Genomic DNA, 21,444 nt, shown 5'->3' on the forward strand with positions numbered 1-21,444 from the left:
AAAGAGACCTATTTCTAGTTTCGTGATCTGGTAACTCTCTAGAAGATTTAGAGTTGACGACTCCAGTCGCCGGTAGAATCTTAGGTAAACTCACCCCCGGGAAAGAATAACGCCGTGGAACCACCTCGTGTCTACCGAAGCCAAGGGGCGGCAATCCAGCACGGAAAACGTGTTTTTTTAAAAAAACAAATGGGGATAAATCCGAAGTAAAACCATAAAAAAAAAAAGAAAACGCAACTAGTTGCCACCCACCCAAACATGGAAAACGCTTCGGGGCACCCATTCTATACAAATTGCTTACTTTCGTGGCAAAAGTCGATTGGGTGCGCACGTAACGGGCGTCTCATAGCATTACTTTAATACTTTTTTATTTGACTTTATTTTATTTTAGAAAAGCACTGCCGAATGCCAAGGTACTCGGTACCATCGTCTTGAATGGGAGCGAGCCCGACTACTTTCCGAAGCGGGAGGTTCGTGCCATCAGGCCAAACACCGAAACGAAACAGCTGGCTTGCATCATGGTATCCCCCACGCCAAACTTGAAGCTCGTCCAAAAGTATAGTTGGTGATCGCTTGCATTGCAATACATTTGGCATTAGTTTTTATTTTTAGTTTTGTAATATGGCCTTATGATGCGTTACCAAAAAAAAATTAAATGAGAATATCACACTTTACTGGTGATGATCTGAGATGGGTGAAAATGGGAAACTTTTTTCGTAACCACGGCGGATTTTTAGTAAAATCATATAATAAAATGAGCTTCTAAAACTTGACCTGTTAAAGAAGTATTTTTTTTTGTGTGTGTGTATTTGTTGGGTGATGGTTGTAAGAATAGCCTTCTGATTAGTTTTATCCATCCATCAATATAGCCTTTCAAATTTGATCATACTTAGTTGGTGTTAACAAGTGGTTTAGGGTGTTGCTTGAAGGGGAAGTTCTTTTTGGTTTATGGTTTATGGCCGCTCCCACTAATCTCACGTGAGCATTAGAGCTGCAAATGGGTCGGGTCAGGTCCTAGGTGATCCCGATCCGACCCGGTTGCATGTTCGAGTCCTAATTTTGGACCCAAATCCGACCCGGTTGAAAAATAGGTCGGGTCGGGTCGGGTCCATACCTACCCCGACGGGTCATTCGGGTCGGGTCGGGTCCAGGTCTGGTCGGATCCGTATCGGGTCCGGATCAGATCCGGATCGGATTTGTATTTTTAATTCAATATTTTGTCAACTCCAATACGCCATTAGGTGAAGCTTTTTGCAAGCTCAACAATTCCTCCAGGAAGCGTGAAAATAAAGGTTTCTCCTTTTTTTTCGGAGTGTAATTGATACTAATCTTTTCCAGATCACATGCATTCATCAACAGAAATTTAGAAAGTATCAGCAATTCTGCACACACTCATAACTGAGCATTTGTCTACAGAGTCAAGAGACAAGATATTCCACAATGGTGGAGGGACAGGTACACAACGGGCCCAAAAAAACTTTCTAAAATGATGAACAACAAAGGAGGCAACCTAGTTAGTAGTTCTATTCGCCTTCCGAAATACATGGCCAAGCTGCAAGACGGTACACTCTTGCAGTAATTGTCTGACGTCCTTTAGAAGTGGATGGTCGAAGACCCCCAGCCCCCCTATAGAATCCACTCAACCACCTCTACTGATTCCCCCTCTAAGATGATGCATTGGGCCTCCAAAACTCGCCTCACATAGAAGACACCCTTCTATGCGGCCCTGAGCTCCGCCTTCAGAACAGATGACTCGAAGGTGCGCCATCCACTGGCTACAATCAGTCTGAATTTGTGAACCCTAATCACAAAAGTAGACGCACTCGTGCCTTCTCCACTAATAGACAAACTTCCATCAAAGTTTACGAGCTCTATATGCTTCAAGTCAGCTGTTTGTCCTTTTTTTTGTTTGTTTTTTTTTTTGACACGTCCAACCTGCTTAGAAAAAAACATGGGAGGCCCAAATTACGTGGATATACCCTGCCATACTTTTATGCCTAATATTCAGTTAGAAGAGTTGACGGGTAATTGATATGTGCTTGTCTAGTCAGTATTCTTCATCTGCTAGCAATTTATATCTGCTACATTGTGCTCACATTTTAAATCATGTAACAGAAGCTTTCTGATGATCCTTCGACTCAAATTGCAACAGATTAATTCCTCTACCTTGTGTTTGCCCGAGTCTCATAGTAATCATTGGACTTTTTGTTGGAGTGCTTGTACTTAGGTCAGTGTAGTCTGTTTAACCAAAAAGCAACCCTATGATAGGGGTATGGAATGAAGGAATATGGCTGATAGTGTGTGATTTAAATGCTTGAAATCTTGTAACAAGCTTGTCCGATGTATTGTTATGCAGCTATATGTGATTTTTCCCCGATAGTGGCTTATAACAATGCATGTGTTTAGTAGGGACGTGTCCTGCCTTGGTTTGTGTATGCTTGAGATGGAACCGTCCAGCTTCCTTCTGTTTGACGGAAAACGATTAAAATCTTGTTGAATTGTCGCATGCCTTGAAAAAAAAAAATGCTAATCATACGACATGGTTTTGGCACATGTTGGGTTGGATTGCGGGTGCATTTTCTTGGTACTTATTGGTGCGGACACAAGTGCCAGGTCATCCGCCACTCGGGTCTATGGTCGCAACAAGAGAATGGTCCAGCTAGTTTGATTTTATTTTGAGAGTGAATTTATGTTATTTGGACTTATTAGGATATTTTGTTATTTGACCACCTTTAGGGCTTATTTTAGTATTTCGTTATTGTGAGGATATTTTGTGAGACTAGTTTCTTTTTAGGAGTCTATTGCATTTTTTGGGTCTTATAAATATGTTGGACCGTACATCGTTTAGAGTTATGCTATGAATGAAAATTGATTCTGAATTCTTTAGCTCTAGCATGTGAAACCCTGAGCGGAGCTAGGTGCGAAGCCTAGTTCTTCTTCCTCTTCCTCTCTCCTTTCTTCCTCTTCCCTACTTCTTCTCTCTCTTTTTTCTCTCTTTCTTCCTTTTTTTTTTGGTAAAAAATAGGAGGGGAGGGGGAAGGGCAGAACTCCACCCGCGTAGCAGCCCCCACTAGGCCTCTTTTCCACCAGAAAATGTTCGATGCAGGTCACAAGTTTCAGCGTGCCCTCTCTAACCCGTAGAAAACCCCACTGGGTCATCCACATGTGAGTACAATCACCCCAACGCCACCTCAGTACTGATGGAAGAAAAGCATATCCACACAGAGCCATCCGGGCATGGAGCATGCGGTCTCCTGATTTAATCGACGCCCGTGTGTTTCAAACTCGGACAAATCGAGTAGAGTCCAAGCCCCCTTACCACGAGGCTACCTGGCCTCTCTTTCTTTCTTTCCCTGCTGTTCGGCATCACCTATGCTAATACATAGATAATGTTCAGTGTTTGTTCTTTATCCGTCACAGGTGTGCAAAGGTGCAAATGGGTCGGGTGGACGATGGTTGATTCCATGTAACCGATTTGATTTGAACCTGAAAATTGGACCCAACAATCGTTCCATATAGGGCTTAGTTTGCATATGGTCGTGCTACGTATTGCTACCTTACAGCAGTTCGCTCCCTTACAGGCGAACCCACGCAACCAACCGTTGCCATCCAACGATCTAAAATATTCGGATGACTCACCGCTCCCCATCTCTCTTCGTCGATGGCTCGCAGCAGCACGGGAAAAAAAAGAAAATAGAGAAAAAAACAAAACACAGGCATAAGACGGAAGAGAGGAGTGGCTGTGGGTAACAACGGGAGAGATCTCATTGTGGTGCCTTCCGCCTACTCTTCTCTAGCGGCAACGGCGATCTCGTACCCGGCGAATATTGTTTCTTGTCGCTCTCTCTCCTCGATCTAGATCTAGATCTGAGATACCGAGGTCGGAGCCCTTCCTTTTGCCGTTTCTTGGTTCCATATCCGCTCTTCGATCCGAGTCCTAACCCTAAAGCTGGCATCTGATTTCGCCCCGTCTAATCTGGATCCTTTTGATTGGTTTCTTTGGATCTCTCAGGCTTCTTGGGGTAGTTAGGTTTTCCTGAGATCAGGTGGATTAAGGAGGCAGCGAAAGGGAGGAAGGAAGGAGGGGAGAGATGCTGACCAAGTTCGAGACGAAAAGCAATCGGGTGAAGGGGCTGAGCTTCCACAGCAAGCGGCCATGGATCCTCGCCAGCCTCCACAGCGGCGTGATCCAGCTATGGGACTACCGGATGGGCACCCTCATCGACCGATTTGACGAGCACGACGGCCCTGTGCGCGGCGTTCACTTCCATAAATCTCAGCCCCTCTTCGTCTCCGGAGGTGATTCATCTTCCCCTTGTCATCAGAATCTTCTCTTTACGGATGGAGTTTTATTATTCCCTACTTTGGTTATTAATATTGTAAACTATCGGTTTAGATCTGCCAAACTTAAAAGAAATTCCTATTATCTCGGTTTTAATCATATTATGTATAGATCTGGGCGGTTCTGTTCAATTCTTTATGAATTGCATGCAAATGATTTAGGTTGGGATCGTCCATACAGTTAGTGTTGCAATGTGTTCTTTGTTTATCTAATTTTTATGTTAACCTATTTATTTTTGAGTTTGATGTTGTTGGCTATCTACCATAAAACCTAAAAGATCGAACTTTGTTTGCTTTCGCTTTGATCTGATATTTTGAGATCTTAAATATTGTGAAATGAATAGTAATTGCTAAGTTTTATGAAGTTGTATAGTGAGTTCGGATTACCTAATTTATGTGTGCAAGTCTAGGGTCTGCACCATGTCTGCAACTGCACTAATGCTATATTTTTGCAGGTGATGATTACAAGATCAAGGTCTGGAATTACAAGACCCATCGGTGCCTATTTACGCTTCTTGGGCATCTCGATTACATTCGGACAGTCCAATTTCATGATGAGTATCCATGGATTGTTAGTGCTAGTGATGATCAAACTATTAGAATCTGGAACTGGCAGTCTCGCACCTGCATTTCAGTATTAACAGGGCACAACCACTATGTCATGTGTGCCTTGTTCCATCCAAAGGAGGACCTGGTTGTATCTGCTTCCCTGGATCAGACGGTCCGGGTCTGGGATATTGGTGCGCTGAGGAAGAAGACGGTGTCACCAGCTGATGACATCTTGCGCCTGAGCCAGATGAACACTGATCTGTTTGGTGGAGTTGATGCTGTTGTCAAGTATGTCTTGGAAGGTCATGATCGTGGAGTCAACTGGGCGTCATTTCATCCTAGTCTGCCTCTTATCGTGTCTGGAGCAGATGATCGACAGTTGAAACTATGGCGAATGAATGGTAAACTCAAAAGCGCTTTCCAAGCTTCCTCATGTCTTTTATAGTATCCATGAAGGGGAAGAATTGAAACAACACAAGAAGCTTTAGTAAATTACTACTCTATGTTGAATCTGGGGAATAAGCATAGATTCTTGTGAGTTTCTTGAAAATAAAATGAATAAACAAGATAGATTCTTTTTTACAATTTTAATGTTCGAGAATTAAACAAGGAAGCTTTTAATATACCTTCTGATCTTAAATAGAGTGGAAATGTATTAACACAAATCACTTGTCTTGTTATATAGATACCAAGGCTTGGGAAGTGGACACATTGAGAGGGCACATGAATAATGTCTCTTGTGTAATGTTCCACGCAAAGCAGGATATTATTGTGTCAAACTCAGAGGACAAAAGCATACGCATTTGGGATGCTACGAAGCGCACTGGTATTCAGACATTTCGCCGTGAACATGACCGCTTCTGGATTCTTGCTGCACATCCAGAAATGAACCTTCTTGCAGCTGGTCATGACAGCGGTATGATTGTTTTTAAATTGGAGAGAGAGCGCCCTGCTTTCTCTGTGAGTGGAGATACTCTCTACTATGTAAAAGATCGGTTTTTGCGGTTCCATGAGTTTTCATCCGAAAAGGATAATCAAGTGGTTCCAATTAGAAGGCTTGGTTCTGTCAACTTGAATCAGGGACCCAGAACGCTGTCTTACAGCCCCACAGAGAATGCTGTCTTGCTCTGCTCTGATGTGGATGGGGGATCATATGAACTCTATATTGTTCCCAAGGATTCTGCTGGAAGGGGTGATTTTATGCAGGAAGCAAAGAAGGGATCCGGGGGCTCAGCTGTTTTTGTAGCTCGCAACAGGTTTGCAGTTCTCGACAAGAGTAACAATCAAGCATTGGTGAAGAACCTTAAGAATGAGATTGTTAAGAAGAGTCCTCTTCCTATTGCTACAGATGCAATATTTTATGCCGGGACGGGCAATCTGTTGTGTAGGGCTGAGGATAGGGTGGTCATCTTTGATCTCCAGCAGAGGCTTGTTCTTGGGGAACTTCAGACCCCATCTGTCAAATATGTTGTTTGGTCAATTGACATGGAGTCTGTTGCCTTGTTGAGCAAACATGCTATAGTCATTGCTAGCAAGAAACTTACGCACTGCTGCACGCTTCATGAGACCATCCGTGTCAAAAGTGGTGCCTGGGATGAGAATGGCGTCTTTATTTATACAACCTTGAACCATATTAAGTACTGCCTTCCTAATGGGGACAGTGGAATTGTGAGAACCCTTGATGTTCCTATTTACCTAACCAAGGTTTCTGGTAGCAATATCTATTGCTTGGATCGTGACGGGAAGAATCGGGTTATGTCAATTGATGCTACAGAATACATTTTCAAGCTTGCCCTTTTGCGAAAAAGATATGACCATGTGATGAGCATGATCAGGCATTCACAGCTCTGCGGACAGGCTGTGATCGCATATCTGCAACAGAAAGGTTTCCCTGAAGTAGCTCTCCATTTTGTCAAAGATGAGAGGACCCGGTTCAACCTGGCTCTTGAGAGTGGCAACATCCAGATTGCCGTTGCTTCAGCAAAGGATATAGATGAGAAGGACTACTGGTACAGGTTGGGCATTGAGGCTCTCCGACAGGGAAACACCAGTATTATGGAATATGCGTACCAGAGGACTAAAAACTTCGAGAGGCTATCTTTTCTCTATCTTGTAACAGGGAACATGGAAAAACTGTCCAAAATGTTGAGGATAGCCGAGATTAAAAATGATGTGATGGGCCAGTTCCACAATGCCATGTATCTCGGTGACGTACGCGAACGTGTCACGATCTTGGAGAGAGCTGGCCATTTGCCTCTTGCATATGTCACAGCTGCCACTCATGGGCTTGCTGATGTTGCTGACAGGCTTGCAGCTGAATTGGGAGATAATGTTCCTTCTATACCTGAAGGAAAAGTCAGTTCTCTTCTGATGCCACCTCAGCCACTCATGTGCAGTGGTGATTGGCCATTGTTAAGGGTGATGCGAGGTATTTTTGAAGGCGAGTTGGATAATATTGGGAGTGCAGGACATGAGGAGGAAGAAGCTAACGGTGCGGACTGGGGTGATGAGGATTTGGATATTGTTGATGTTGATGGCGTAATTCAGAATGGCGATATAGCAGCCGAAGTTGAGGATGGTGAAGCAGATGAAGAGAATGATGAGGAAGGAGGTTGGGACCTTGAAGATTTGGAATTACCACCAGATATGGAAACACCAAAAGCTAGCACCAATGCTCGTTCACCTTTGTTTGTCGCTCCCACACCAGGCATGCCGGTAAGCCAAATTTGGATTCAGAAATCCTCTCTGGCAGGGGAGCATGTGGCAGCTGGAAATTTCGACACTGCCATGCGCCTGCTTAGCCGGCAACTGGGCATAAAGAACTTTGGTCCCTTAAAGCCGTTGTTTGTGGATCTTTACGAAGGTAGCCACACATATCTTCGTGCTTTCGCTACAGCACCAGTGATATCAATTGCTGTTGAGAAGGGTTGGACTGAGTCTGCCAGTCCTAACGTCAGGGGCCCACCAGCGCTTGTTTTTAAGTTTTCACAGATGGATGAGAAGCTTAAGGCTGCGTACCGAGTCACAACAGAGGGAAAGTTTCCAGAGGCTTTGCGTCAATTTCTCAGTATCCTGCACACTATCCCCCTTTTGGTGGTGGACTCGAGGAGGGAAGTTGATGAAGTGAAGGAGCTTATTGGGATAGCGAGAGAGTATGTCCTGGGCTTGAAGATGGAAGTGAAAAGAAAGGAAATCAAGGACAATGCAATTCGTCAGCAGGAGTTGGCATGCTACTTCACCAACTGTAAGCTTCAAAAGATTCACATGAGACTCGTGCTTGCAAGCGCAATGAGTAGCTGCTACAGGGGAGGGAACTTTGCTACAGCATCCAATTTTGCTAGGATGCTTCTGGAGAACAGTCCTACTGAAGCCCAAGTGAAGAAGGCTAGGCAGGTGTTGCAGGCTTGCGGTGATAAAAAGGATACCAACCAGCTGAATTATGATTACAGGAATCCATTCGTAGTTTGTGGGGCTACTTTTGTTCCAATCTACTGCGGGCAGAAGGATATTTCCTGCCCGTATTGTGGGGCTCGCTTTGTGCCAGCCATAGAGGGGCAGATTTGTGCTGTTTGTGAGCTTGCGGTGGTGGGTGCAGATGCATCAGGTCTGCTCTGTTCTCCCACACAGACAAGATAAAAAGGTACTTGGTTTACATTATGGCTGTCTTTCTTTTTTGTGTTTTTTAGCTTAAGAATGTCATGTTATATCTTTGCCTGGGAACCGACTAATTGTGTGAAAGGTGAAACAATAAAAATAGGAAATGTTGAGCATTCTGCTCAGTTCTTTGGGCCAGATAGGACTTGTTAAATGTACAATTTTGATTAGTTCATGCAGATTTTGTAGAGGAGCGATGTGAGAGGTTCATTTACTTCAGAAGTGTGGGAATGCTTTTATTTGCTTTGTATTTGTTTAAAAGATGTGCAGGGTTCTTTGTGCTTGTTATTCTAATACATCATGTATATTCCTGAGTTTGTGATGTCCTGCGGGAGTAATTACTTTTTGATTTCATGCCGCCCACCACTGTAGCCTTTTTTTGGAACTAAATTCCCTATCACATCCCACTCACCTGATAAAGTTCTTTTTGCACAGCCAACAGATGCCTCATGGGCTCATCTGCCTGGAGCCCACAACTTGCACCGTGAATAATTCTCTTGTCATAAAAATGACCTTGCGAGGCTTGAAATCATAATAATTGATACCTGTGTCAACTAACAACGTTGACCATCGAATGTACTGCTTATGATATAATTTTCTTGTTCAACTTTTTGTCGGCTGAATAATATCTTGCTTTCACTTAGCATGCTCTATACTAGGAGATTTAACATCAGGAAACACCTCTGTTTCTGTAAGTTAGTTTGGAGAGTATCGTGCAAGCCACCTGTCAATAACATAGGATTTATTTCTCCACAGAAAGTTGAAGAGAGAGGGTTACTTCGAATAAGAAAATGTGACATCAAAGTGATGCAGGCTAATTGGAGGATATAAGTCATTATACTGAAGAGGTGAGAAGTGGCAGTAACCAGTGATGATTTTATTACAGATAAAGGAGTAAGAGGTTGGAAAAGATTTCATGTGGAGTGTGATGTTTTGCTTACACTTTCCATTTCATGGCAATCCGTCTGGTAACTAATTAAAAGTGCAACAGATGTGGACTATATGAGGTCAGGCTTGTAATGATATATGCTTTGAAACCCTGATTAATGTTTCTCCTTTCACAGGCATGCTGTTGGTTCATGATGAAAGCTTTCTATGGCTGACTTAGTTATTTAGGTGGTGTCTTACTACTACAGTGCCGGGCTTATGGCCTGCCTCTCTAAAATCCATTCTTTCTCCTAGGTTTCCACTCTCTGCTGCTTCAGTGCTCTTTTTTGTTTTTAAGTTATGCACTGCTTAGTGCTCTTTTTGTTTTTAACCATTGGATAAATCTATTCCCATTTATTGGCTTCTCCAGCTGTACTTGCCGCTAGCAAAAAATTTCATAATTGATACGAATGGTTTCCATCGGCTCCATGTTTTCTTATCAAGATCAGATGGCAGATTGACTTCTTGTGAGTTTTTTATATCATTCCTGATGCTGAGACGTGTTGGCGGCGGACTGGCAGGGAGAAATGCTTTTTTTTTTTTTATGTGTATTACGGGAGAACCACTTTTTGCACACTTTCTGCTAGTAGATCTGCATCGGGTTACGTGTCTTTTGAATCTCCTATTAAAACGTTGATTTTGGTACATTGGATGGTAAATGGGAACTCTGGTCTTTAGATTCTATGCTGCACTTCCTAGAATAGGTGCGGAATGTGCTTTCAGAAGGCATGCCGACTGCCTGGAATGAGCCAGTGGGATCACTGTACATTTGAATGTGGTCGCTGTTTTTTTTTTTTTTGGTACATCTGTATGTGGTTCTCTCCACTTCCTCGCAGAGCAAACCTGTGAACTCGTGGTCAAACCTCGCAGATGCCGACGCCCCCAACTACCGCTGAAATTGGCTGACTGCACGGATGTCAAAGCGATCGGTGGGTGATCCAAAGGTGAATCACACGAAGCGTACAACCCCAACCCTCTAACAAATAACAATTATGTTGAGGTTTTTTTTTAGAAATATGCGGAGAGCGTTTTTTTTTTTCTTCTTTTTTTTAAGAGGGGGATGGAATCATTCAAGAAATATACCAAAATCCACAAAAAAAAAAACCAAAATTTAAAATATCTATTTTTATATATAATATAAATTTTATATTTAATATTATGTAATTAATAAATAGATCTAAGGTCTATTGAGTACATTTCCAAGTATGCATTCGCTCGGGGATCGAACTTTTGCCTCTTAGCTCTCATCGACTTCTTCCTCCCGCTTGTAAACGGCCCAAAACCCTAACCCCATGCAAACCCTGGCGCCGTCCCTCCCGTGAGGCATCCATGGCGGAAGGAACAGACAAGCGGATCTCCGCCGTCGAATCCTCACTAAACGTCGCCTCACTTTGTTTAGATCCTTCCTCCTCGGCTCCGGCCCCCGCCTCGTAAGGACCTTGGAATCTCTTACTCCTTCCAATCCAAACTCCTTGGAAAAAAAAGAGGAGAGTTAAACTCAATCTCGGCTATTGGTACATTTTCCGCTTTTTTTGTGCCGCTTGGACTACAGGTAAATATTGACAGAGAAGTACGCGCCGGTGAGGAGCGTGGGAGAGGAATGCACACAAGAAGACGAACCAGAAACCTCCTCGAGAAAAAACCGAATCCGATCTGCTATGATGGGTCTGAACCATCAGGGAGGATGCACATTGCCCAGGTTTAATCATTTCAGATGTTTTGATCTTTATCTATTTGCTATCATTTTTAGAAGTGACATCTAATTTGGGTACAGGGAACTTCTACAATTTACAATGATTATGTCGTCTAATGCCGGATATTACCACAGTTTAGTAATTTAATTTCTCAATGTTGTTTTTTATTCTGATTTTCCCTTCTAAAAGTTGCACCGCCTAGGACCCAAATATGGTTTTCGGGTTTGTTTGGTTATCGGTTTTATTTGAGAAGACAATTTCTTTGCTTGGAAGATTAGTTGTGTAGCCATGTGGTAGACTGTCTTTGGTTTCTAGTTTTTTGATTTTAGTGCAGCTCTACTTTATTTACCATGTGGGGTCATGGAATGGAGGTTTGGTTAGAATAAAATTACTGGGGCACTTGGATTTCTTTTGCCGGGCTATGAACAGAAGTAGGAATATATGTAGTACACTGAGTGGAGTTGAAAAGCTTAATTTAATAGGTTATGAAGGTTATTCCTATCGTTTGCAAGAGCAAATTATGAAGAAAATTAAAGATCCATAATTCCAATTTGATAGGATAAGGCTTGTTAGTTCTCTGATTATAGTAATTGAATTAGAATGTTAATAGTATCTTTGATATGTTAGTGATCTAGTCTATGCAAGGGGTGACATCAATTCACTAGAAAGACAATACTATGTTTCTTTTCTTTCTAGGTTGCGTATAACTTGTTTATGCAAGATGAAGAATTCTCTATTCTTAAAGCTTAACCTCTGAAAAGTAAGGATGTTCGTGCTAGCTTGAGGAGGGGAGGGGGGTTCGCAGAGCCCATCAGGCATCATATATCCATGTGCTCCAACATCGCCTAGTCCTTGACCTCATTAGCCAAAATGTTGGACAAAGATAGAGAGCTTGCCCAAGAGACTTCCCCCTCATTTCTATGTGCAAGATATTCGATGAATTATGGCAATCGATGGGTGGATGGTGATGTTGCTGCAGCACCACTTTGGACCCAACCTTTATTTACATTGCACTGTCGGATGCCTGCATCACCACATCCCTAACTTGATCTGGCTCCACCAGCATTCTCAACCACTTTCCAACTACTCCTTTAGCAGCATTTGGTTGGAAAAAAAAGCAAATGTCAGGCTCTGTAAGTCTCTTGCCTGCCAAACAACTTTTGAAAAAGGCACAAGGAATAGTTATGCTAGTCAAAGTTGATTATGCCATATATAACTATTCCAAGGGAAAGGTTTCATAATCTAATCATGGCATAAGGCCGTTGTTTATGCATGGCTCCTAATTTTTATGAACAAAACACCCTTAGTCCAAATAATTTACCCTAAAGAAAAACATGAATAACTTGTAGATAACTATCCCATAAATGTAAGTTTCATATTCCACTTTTTCTTATTTTTGAGCCAAAGACCTTAATTACCCCACTTAACCTATCCCGAACCCAAGATAACAACCCTGTTAGGCATACATATTCCTCACAATGCATAACTCATACTTTGGTGAGGCTTGATAGTGGTGGTAGCGATAGGAAAAGAGGCCACCTTGTTCTACTATTATGATGGTAAAAGACTAGGCTTTTATTGCTCTGCAGCGAATGAATTGATGCCTAACATAGCCCCTTATTTGTGGAACCTTGTGTGCGCTTTGTCCTTTCTCTACCGTTTCTTTTTTCTTTAAATTTGAAAAAGGCTTTTTTTTGTTTGGATTTATCTTATGCTGGGTTTAATGATTCTTTTAAAAAAAATTGCAATCTTGTTGGAGGATGTGGCAATATTTGTTGCAATTCTTGCAAGCCATAACATATTGTCTGGGTTTGTGAGATCAAGTGTGACATTCTAATTCTTAAAGTCCACAGATAGAAGGATAAAAAGAAAAAAATTGGAAATTATCGCCATTTACAACACACTTGGAGGTTTATGAGATCAAGCATGACACTCTAAAGATTCTTGAAGCCCACAAATAGGAGGAAGGGGCAGAAGTTAAAATTGAAGAGGCTATAAGAGTCTATAGCTTAACATGAGATTTGTGAGATTAAATGTGACAGAAAGTGGTCAGAGCCCCTATAAGAGTCTATAGCTTAACATGAGATTTGTGAGATCAAATGTGACAGAAAGTGCTCAGAGCCCCTGAACAAGGGAAAAATGTTGCTGAAGTTATTAGAGTCTTCAACATATTGTGAGGTTTGTGAGATTAGTTATCATTCTAGAATTTCTTGAAACCGATAAATAGGGGAAATGACACTAGTTATGCAAACTAATAGGAATCCATTACAATTAAGCCATGGAAGCTCCGGAAGTCAACATAGAGGGTAGAGAAATCTAGGCTTCAAACAAAATGTAGCAATTTATTTAAACAAGGAATGAAACCACGGTAGAGGCTGAAAAAGGAGGGCTGTGATAGGAGGGATGGTTGTGGAGGATGTAAATGTGGGCGCACCATTCGTAATGATGATTGATAGTTAGGAAGTGCTCAACAATCACATTGTGCAGCAATTGCAATTGAGCCTCCCTAAAGCTATAACTAAGCATGGCGTGGAGGCGTGCATGCGCTTCGTTGGGCCTACTAGGATTTAAGTAAGGCATGGGTTGTAGGATGATATAACAGATAGTATTTCATCCTCTAAATAGAGTTAGAGTTTTTTTTCCCTAAAAGAAACCTTAAAACTCGAATCGATTTGTATAGCATGCGATAAATCCAAGCACGGAAGAGTTCTTTAAATTTCTAAAAAAGAATAGAGATAAGAATTAAATGCACGTGCCTGGGTCTGCAGCTGACAAGCTCAAATTCATGATGCAAAATCACCATCTTCACTGTAGAGCTATGCAAGTCCAAATTCTATCTTTATATTAGTAGGACAATGTGATCCCCCATATTTGTTGCTACCATCATTGTTGAGCCTCCTCGGGTATGAGTAAGGCATAATGACAATCACATTTCCTTAGTTGATGTCATAAGTGTTAGGATAATTGTGGTTCTTTGTTGGAGGTAGAGGGCTTTGTCATCAGTTGTAAAGGGGATGGGGTTGTTGTGGCAATTAGGATTGGTGTCATGCATTCAAAAACCACTAGAATGGGATAGTACCGTTGGTACTATATCGTTCCAATGCGAAACCGGCATAGATACAGTTGCTGGGATGCTGAAAACATTCATACTGAGTACCGATATGTATCAGCCATGATGGTACTGCACTGACTGTATCGATTGGTACCAATGATTTTTCATTCCTTTTGATGTTTTCAATTTTGATATGTACTTGTCAGTACTGATATTGTATGAAAACCGTATAGATACTGTTTTGATGGAAAAATGATGCAGCCTTCAATACTGATATTTAAAACCTTGATTGCGGTAGTTATTGGAGTGCTAGATTATGTCAGGGTTGTGGTGGCGGCACGGTGCTATGTAAGGTGGGTCCCATGTCACGTTATGAAAGCACCACTAATTGGGCTTCCACCTTCTGGTTGTCACGATCCATTAGATAGCTTGTAAAGAGATAAAAATGAGGAAAAAGGTCTTTTTGACATGCTCTTGTTTATCCTCTTAGTTTAAATCTTGTTCTAACAGGTAGTTGAATGCTCCGGAGCATGTTGTGTGTGATGGGCTTAACAACCTGACCCCTTCCCTCAAGGGCCCGAATAACCAAGGAACCTTGTTCTTAAAAGATAATCATTTGATTGAATAGATAATTACTAAGCTTGGAGTGGATTTCGAGAAACGGCTTTATGTATTGTTGCCCTTTCTATTTGACACCATCATCTCTTCCTTTGGTCTAGATTTTTTGTGTTTCCTTTGATATGGTAGCAAACCCACCTATCATAATCCTTTTTTGACATAAGAAGCAATTCTTTTTTTTTTTAATTCATCCCTTTAGAGGGGATGGATGGTTTTAGCTAACCCCTCTAACTTGAAGTGTAAATTTAATCAAGTTGATGAAATTTAGGTGCATAATACTACGATAGATTTTCTTTTAATGTATGGTGGGGCATAACTAAGGATTAAAGTATAAGTTTTCATAACCTTGAAGTGATATACTTTATGAAATATGAGGGAGAAAAAAATTCTTTCCCTCCCTATTCAACTGCCCATCCAAGAGTATTTGGCTTCAAAAGAATTTTTTTCACAACATAAATAAATATTCTCTACCAGTCCTATTGACAAATAGGTAGATTGGGTGTTAATAAATAGATGAGTTAAACAACTTTTTATGAATTGCTTCTCATAGTGGTTGAGAAATCATTTTAACTTTTAATTCGTAAGGCTAGTGGTCAAGGTTTGACAAATCTGTACCAAGGCTCGTAGCGGTCTGTGACCGGTATGGTATAGTACGGGTCTGTATTGTGCTATTTTAGGACGTACTAAAATAGGTGTTATGATCCTATCTAAAAATTAGAGCATTTAGATAGATGGGCCCAAGAATATATAAACACCACAAGAGTTCTTAACCTATCTGATGTGAGACTATTATTCCTCAACACCTTCTCACTTGTATAGCCCGAAGGATCGAATCCAAATGAGGGGCGGCATGTGGATTAGTAAGTGGGAGTGTGGAGGTTTCAGTAGGCAAGAAGGATCGGTGGGCTCTGATACCATGTTAAGATCCCATCTAAAAATCCGAGCATTTAGATAGATGGGCCTAAGAGTATATAAGCACTACAAAAGTTCTTAACCTATCCGATGTAGGACTGTTACTACTCAACAACAGGGCGAGGGAGGGGGGAGGGAGAAGGAGAGAGAGAGGGGGGACTGAGATAGAGGGAGAGAGAGAGGAGGAGAGAGTACCTTGTATTCTTCTGAGTTCCAACCTAGTTTCAAGCACCTCTCGGGCTTCGACGCTGCCCTCCTAGCCAAGCAACGAAGGCAAGGGGCTTGGGATCCTGCTTCCCGTTCACGGTGTCCACCATGCTAGCTACAGCAGCTGAGCAACGAAGATGAGGGGCTTGGGATATCTAGGGCTTCGAGAGAGAGAAGGAGAGGGAGAGAGGACCTTCTTCTAGGGCTTTGGTAGGGTTGGATGTGCAGACAAGAAAATCCTGGGCGACTGTATGTGATGAGGGCTTGGGATGCACGGGAGCATCTTTGGGGGTCTCGAGGCCAAGAGGTTGGTGGCTCGTGAGGTTTTATAGGGCCAAATCAACCCAACTATGTTCGGCTCGGTACGGCCCGAATTGCTTGGATCAGGTCGTTTCAGCCAACCATGCTAGTAGTTCTATTCATTGTTTGTAGAGAAAGTCAAAACATCTTTTCGTGCATTTTAGAAAATATCTTTTGGGATCCAAGTATTGCAATCAAAGGTGAATTTATTTAGAAGGGTTCATTATGTTCCCTACCTATTTTCGTTCTTGGAAAAACTAAACATACTTTCATTTCTAGATTGATATACTTTCCTTGTTTCCCTCTCACACAATAAAGTAAGGATGGCGATGGGAGGGCATGCATCAGTGGGTCTTGACTTGGAAACTTAGTCATAATTGATCCTATTGGTGATTGAAGTACTAGTCAGCACTTTTATTGCCACAATATCCTCAATTCATTTTGCTTGGCCCCAATCTTAAAGGAGTCACATGTTTCCAAGTTCAGCACAAGCTAACTAATTTGTAGATCTGTTTGGTTTATTTTGGTTTTTTAAAAATCGTATACTCTCCTAGTGAATTATTTTATCCTAGGATATGATGAGTAACTTTCTTTTTATTGCTTTAACGAGAGAGTGGATTGGTAGTAAGAATCATCAGAGTGAAAAAGGATTGCTAAGAAGGCATTTTGAAGGTTGACTTTGGGTGGCGTAGTTATCCTTTGTGGACTTAGTTCCCAGTTGTCGTATATACCCAAGCTGTGTCCAGCCAAAAGATAATTGATAATGTGTATAGGCCATTAGGATTGATATAGGGATGCTGGATGTTATTTACGAAGGGGTAGCAGCAATCTTGGTTGCATTTGACATGCTTTATACCAGGAAAAATATGATTGGAGTATAAATTAACTGATTAGCTCAACATGATTCGAGCCTAACATTATAAATTAACAATATGACGAGCATGAAATTTTGAAGTGGGACCTGTTTGGCAGACTATTGGTTTCCAAGAATGATTGCGACAGATTTCAATGGAAAAAATGCTTGTAAGAGATATAGCATTATCTTATTGCGGGTCTGGTGTTGCTAAGAAGAGAGATGGGACATATGGAGAGCTTGAAGCCTCCACGAGTTCAAATAGTGAGTGCACATCAGAAGCCTGGCAGCAATAGGTATCTCGTAGATAGGAGATGGACATGTAAGGGTTGTTATGTTTTAGTTGAGACGTTGAAAACATGAGATAGTCTTAGTGCATGCACGTTATTGAATATAGAATTGGTCCATTAGGTCTCTAGCCATGATTGCCTAACACTGTAATAGAGATGGGAGGTCGTATGGTTTGATTGGGTAAGTTCAGCATGATATTAATTTTACGTTATCTAGGTGTGAAAGTTCTCGCATTAGAGGAACATTGGCACTTTTATATAGTTCGCAGGATAACATAATGATAATAAATTGATAGGTGAAGACCAGTTTGATATGATCATTTCTTGTGCAGTTTCATGTCTTCTACGTTCTGTTTGTCTGAATTCTGCAATTTTTTTCCTCCACTTTTTGATCCTTTATAGGCTATCATTCTTCTTGGATGACATCACTCTGTAATGCTCAAAAACTTCATAGAAACATTTTTTTATATCTTTATACCGCAAAGGAATCAAGAAAAACCTTGTTTAAATTTTGTAAAATGACTAACTGGTTCTGGATTTCCAAAGTCATCGCAGGTAAAAAGGTTTATGTTCTTGCATTCTTCTGCTTATAGTACTTTTGCTTCTCATCAGGGTGTCATGAAGACAATCGATGTGAGCAAGCTGACATCTGCTGGGTGCACTGTATGTGGATTTCTGATTAGTTTGCACGGCTAAACAATAAAATTGGGGGTGATCTGAAAAATTCCAAACAGTTGGTTGTTATCTTATCGAGATTGGAAAGCTGTTGGGATGAATCTTGACAGGGTTGAGCTTCTGTGGTCTTCAGATGAAATTAACAGCCGAGCACATGAATATTGGCCTCTCATAATGGACATAGCTTGATGAAAACACTACCACGGATAATAAGGTATATCTAGCATGTACTTTGGGCCTTACATCTAAATTTGCATGCTTATGTAAAAGCTGTTTTCAGTCTTGCAGAACACTATTTCAATGAACTCTTGTCTGATTGATGAGCTACATCTTCATGCAGGTGCAGTCAGATTATCGGTCAAAGTGATCAAGTTGAGCTGACCGCAGCTCAGATATTTTATCCATGAATGCATTGTGCAGACATATTCTTCCTGAAGGTTGCTCCTTCTTCCAAAATTGGGTGGTTCCATGACATCTTTAGCTCCTTTCTTGATGAATTACTGCCTCAGGAATGTCAAAGAATTGCAAGATTAGCTAGCTTCTAGATTTTCATATTGTGTTGCATTTTTTAATCTTTGTTTATTCCTACTACACTTCTCCTTCTTGTCGCCTAAAAATGCAACGTTGTCAGCATAGTATATACTTCTGGCAACCAGCCGAATCAACATGGTATCCTGCAAAACAGAGAATCAATGGGTTGTGAATCATACAGAAATAGAGGCTTCCTGCCTTGAGCCTGAAGTCATTGGGGGAAGTGCAGATGGTTGGAACGTTCATTGTGAGGCCATTTCAGTCTGACTTCTGTCAGTTCGGCAAGCAAAATGTGCTCGCCAGAGTGTACTATGATGACATCTAAAGAAAAAGCAAGCCCGTTATTCAGTCACATCGTATCCTACTTGATATGGATTTCTTATCTATCAATGCCTAATAGTTTATATTGGATCAATATCAAATGGATGTTCGCTGGGCCTTAACTGTTGATGAAATGCAGACACGTTGCCTGGATTAAAGCAGGGGCAGGAGAAGATGTCAAAAAGCGATCCATCTTCTTCTTCCATTTTCACGGAAGATGTGGTGGTAGGTGCTCTTCAATGGAAAAGTAAATCTTTATGCTAAAGGTTATCTGGGGATTTTGTGTCTGGCGTGCAATGCCCATTTGCTCACATGTGAACTCTTCTCGAGATCGTTGGTCATTATTAGCAAATTTTTTGCCATGGAGGAGTATTCTTTCTTGCACCTTGTTTTAGTATCTTGAATTCTTCTAGTCCAGCTTGGTTACTATAATTTTTAAGCATTAAATGGCTACTATATTGAATTTGCCTCTTAATTATTTGTTGCTCTGTACTTTTAATCTTGGCAACAATTTGAGATCACAGTTGATCAGTGCAGTGGTTTCTGAGCTCTATATGTTTCAAGTCAGCTGTCTGCCTTGTTTTTTTGCTTGCTTGTTTGTTTGTTTGTGACAAGCCCTGGGCTTAGCAACAGAAACATACGAGGCCGAAATTACGTGGATGTACCCTGCTATATTTAGATGCCTATGATTCAGTGAGAAGAGAAGACAAGTAATTGATATAAGCATGCCTAGTCAATTAGCTATCAAAATTTTATTTTCATTCTAGCCATCCTGACATCATTAACGAAATGAGAGAGAAAAATTAAAATGCCCTTTTTCTAAGAATTTGGAGCACACTTTCTCCTTTATGATTCATCAACTTGCAGAAATCATAAAGCTCTCCATTCATCAACTTGCAGAAATAATAAAGCTCTCCATTTTTTATTATTCGTCCACTTGCCTAAATCTTAAAGCACTATATCATTTATAGCTTGCATACTTTTCAAAGCATTCCAGTCTTTATTATGCATTTATTTGCATAGATCTCAAAGCACTCCATTTTCTATCATTAATTTATATGTCAGATCTCAAAGCGCTCCATTTACTATTATCTATCCATTTACATAAATCTCAAAACGATTCATCCGCTATTATTTATCTGCCTACATGGATCTCAAAGTGCTTTATTCGATTTTATCCATCCATCTACATAGATTTGAAAATGATTCATCCTCTACTATCCATCCACTTGCATTGATCTCAAAGTACTACATCTTCTTTCGTCCATCTCATTACATAGATCTTAAAGCACTCCGTTCTTTGTCTTTCATTCGCCTGCATGGATCTTAAAGCACTCCATCTTTTATCATTCATCTATTTGCACAAATCTCAAAGCACTCCATCATTTGTTATATATGTGCTTACATGGATCTCAAAGCGATCTATTTTATATTATCCATCCACCTACACAAATTTCAAAGCATTTCGTCCTTTGTCATCTATTTGTTTGCATAGATCACAAAGCACTTCGTCTTTTTATCATTTATCTACCTATATAAATTTCAAAGCTCTCTTTGACATTTGTCTGCTCGAACATATCTTTAAGTGTTCCATTTTTTGTCATTTTTACATGCACAGATCTCAAAGTGCTCCATTTTTTTATCATTTATCCGTTTGTACAAATCTCAAATCACTCCATTGTCGATCATCCATAAGGCTGCAAATGGGTCGGGTTGACCTGTAATCCAACCCGATCCGATCTGTTTTAGAGGATCCATGAGGCCGGATCGAATTTTAAAATGGAACATGTTCCATTTTTTGGATCGAGTTTAGATTTACTGAACCTGAACCCGATCTATTATTTTTAGGGTCAATTTTAGATCGTTTACCCAACGACCCGATTCAGACCCGGATTGTCCATTTGGGCCCATAGGCTGCAGCCGCAGCCTGCAGGGAAGCCTGCATCCACCTTGCTTTCCCTGTAAGGACAAGACTTATCCTCTTGTAAGCCACCTGCTTGCATTAAGTACTTGTAGGAATTTGTCATTAGACTACCATTGCTCATTTGCACCCATTATTGCATGCATCCTTCTCCATTGTGTCGCACTTTATATTTATACCCGGACTCGACAATTAGGAGAGATTTAGAGGACGACCTCCGCTTCCTTGCTTTGGAAAGCTTGAAGGTTTCTGTCGGGTTTGGCGGAGCGGTGGAAGCGCTGAAGTCGGTGGTCGACAGGTTTGGCAGCAGCAATGTGTGCATAGGCGGGCATTCCCTGGGCGCTGGCTGCGCTCTCCAAATGGGCAAAGCATTGGCAAAGCAAGGGGTGCTCGTCGAATGCCATCTGTTTTAACCCACCCTCTGTTTCTCTTGCCATGAGTCTAAGGAGTATTGGAGAGAAAGTTGGTTCTGTCCGGAAGAGAATCAAGGTTGCAATGCCTCCGAGTAATGAGGCCGTGCTTGACAGGGAGGAGGCAAAGGATTCTAAACCTGGACAGAAGACACTGTGTACAGAGGCCCAGAAATGGGTGCCACATTT

General features: G+C 41.3%; 1 protein-coding gene and 1 pseudogene across 2 annotated transcripts; both read left to right on the forward strand.

Annotated features, from left to right (window-relative positions):
* Positions 1-3,681: 3,681 nt before the first annotated feature.
* On the forward strand, positions 3,682-9,840 carry LOC103711687 (coatomer subunit alpha-1-like). 2 transcript variants are annotated; one of them, XM_039126554.1, is made up of 5 exons: positions 3,682-3,880; positions 4,013-4,299; positions 4,797-5,291; positions 5,576-8,530; positions 9,301-9,840. In XM_039126554.1, the coding sequence occupies exons 2-4, from the start codon at positions 4,092-4,094 to the stop codon at positions 8,524-8,526; spliced, it is 3,654 nt and encodes a 1,217-aa protein (XP_038982482.1). In that variant the 5' UTR covers positions 3,682-3,880; positions 4,013-4,091; the 3' UTR covers positions 8,527-8,530; positions 9,301-9,840. The 2 variants fall into 2 exon arrangements, with proteins under 2 accessions (XP_038982482.1, XP_038982481.1); XM_039126553.1 differs by lacking the exon at positions 9,301-9,840 and having other exon boundaries at positions 5,576-8,866.
* A 960-nt stretch (positions 9,841-10,800) lies between these two features.
* Positions 10,801-19,479, forward strand: LOC103711686 (annotated as a pseudogene).
* The last annotated feature ends 1,965 nt before the right edge of the window (positions 19,480-21,444 follow it).

This window comes from Phoenix dactylifera, chromosome 5, assembly GCF_009389715.1.
Source record: "Phoenix dactylifera cultivar Barhee BC4 chromosome 5, palm_55x_up_171113_PBpolish2nd_filt_p, whole genome shotgun sequence".
Classification (NCBI taxonomy): Eukaryota; Viridiplantae; Streptophyta; class Magnoliopsida; order Arecales; family Arecaceae; genus Phoenix; species Phoenix dactylifera.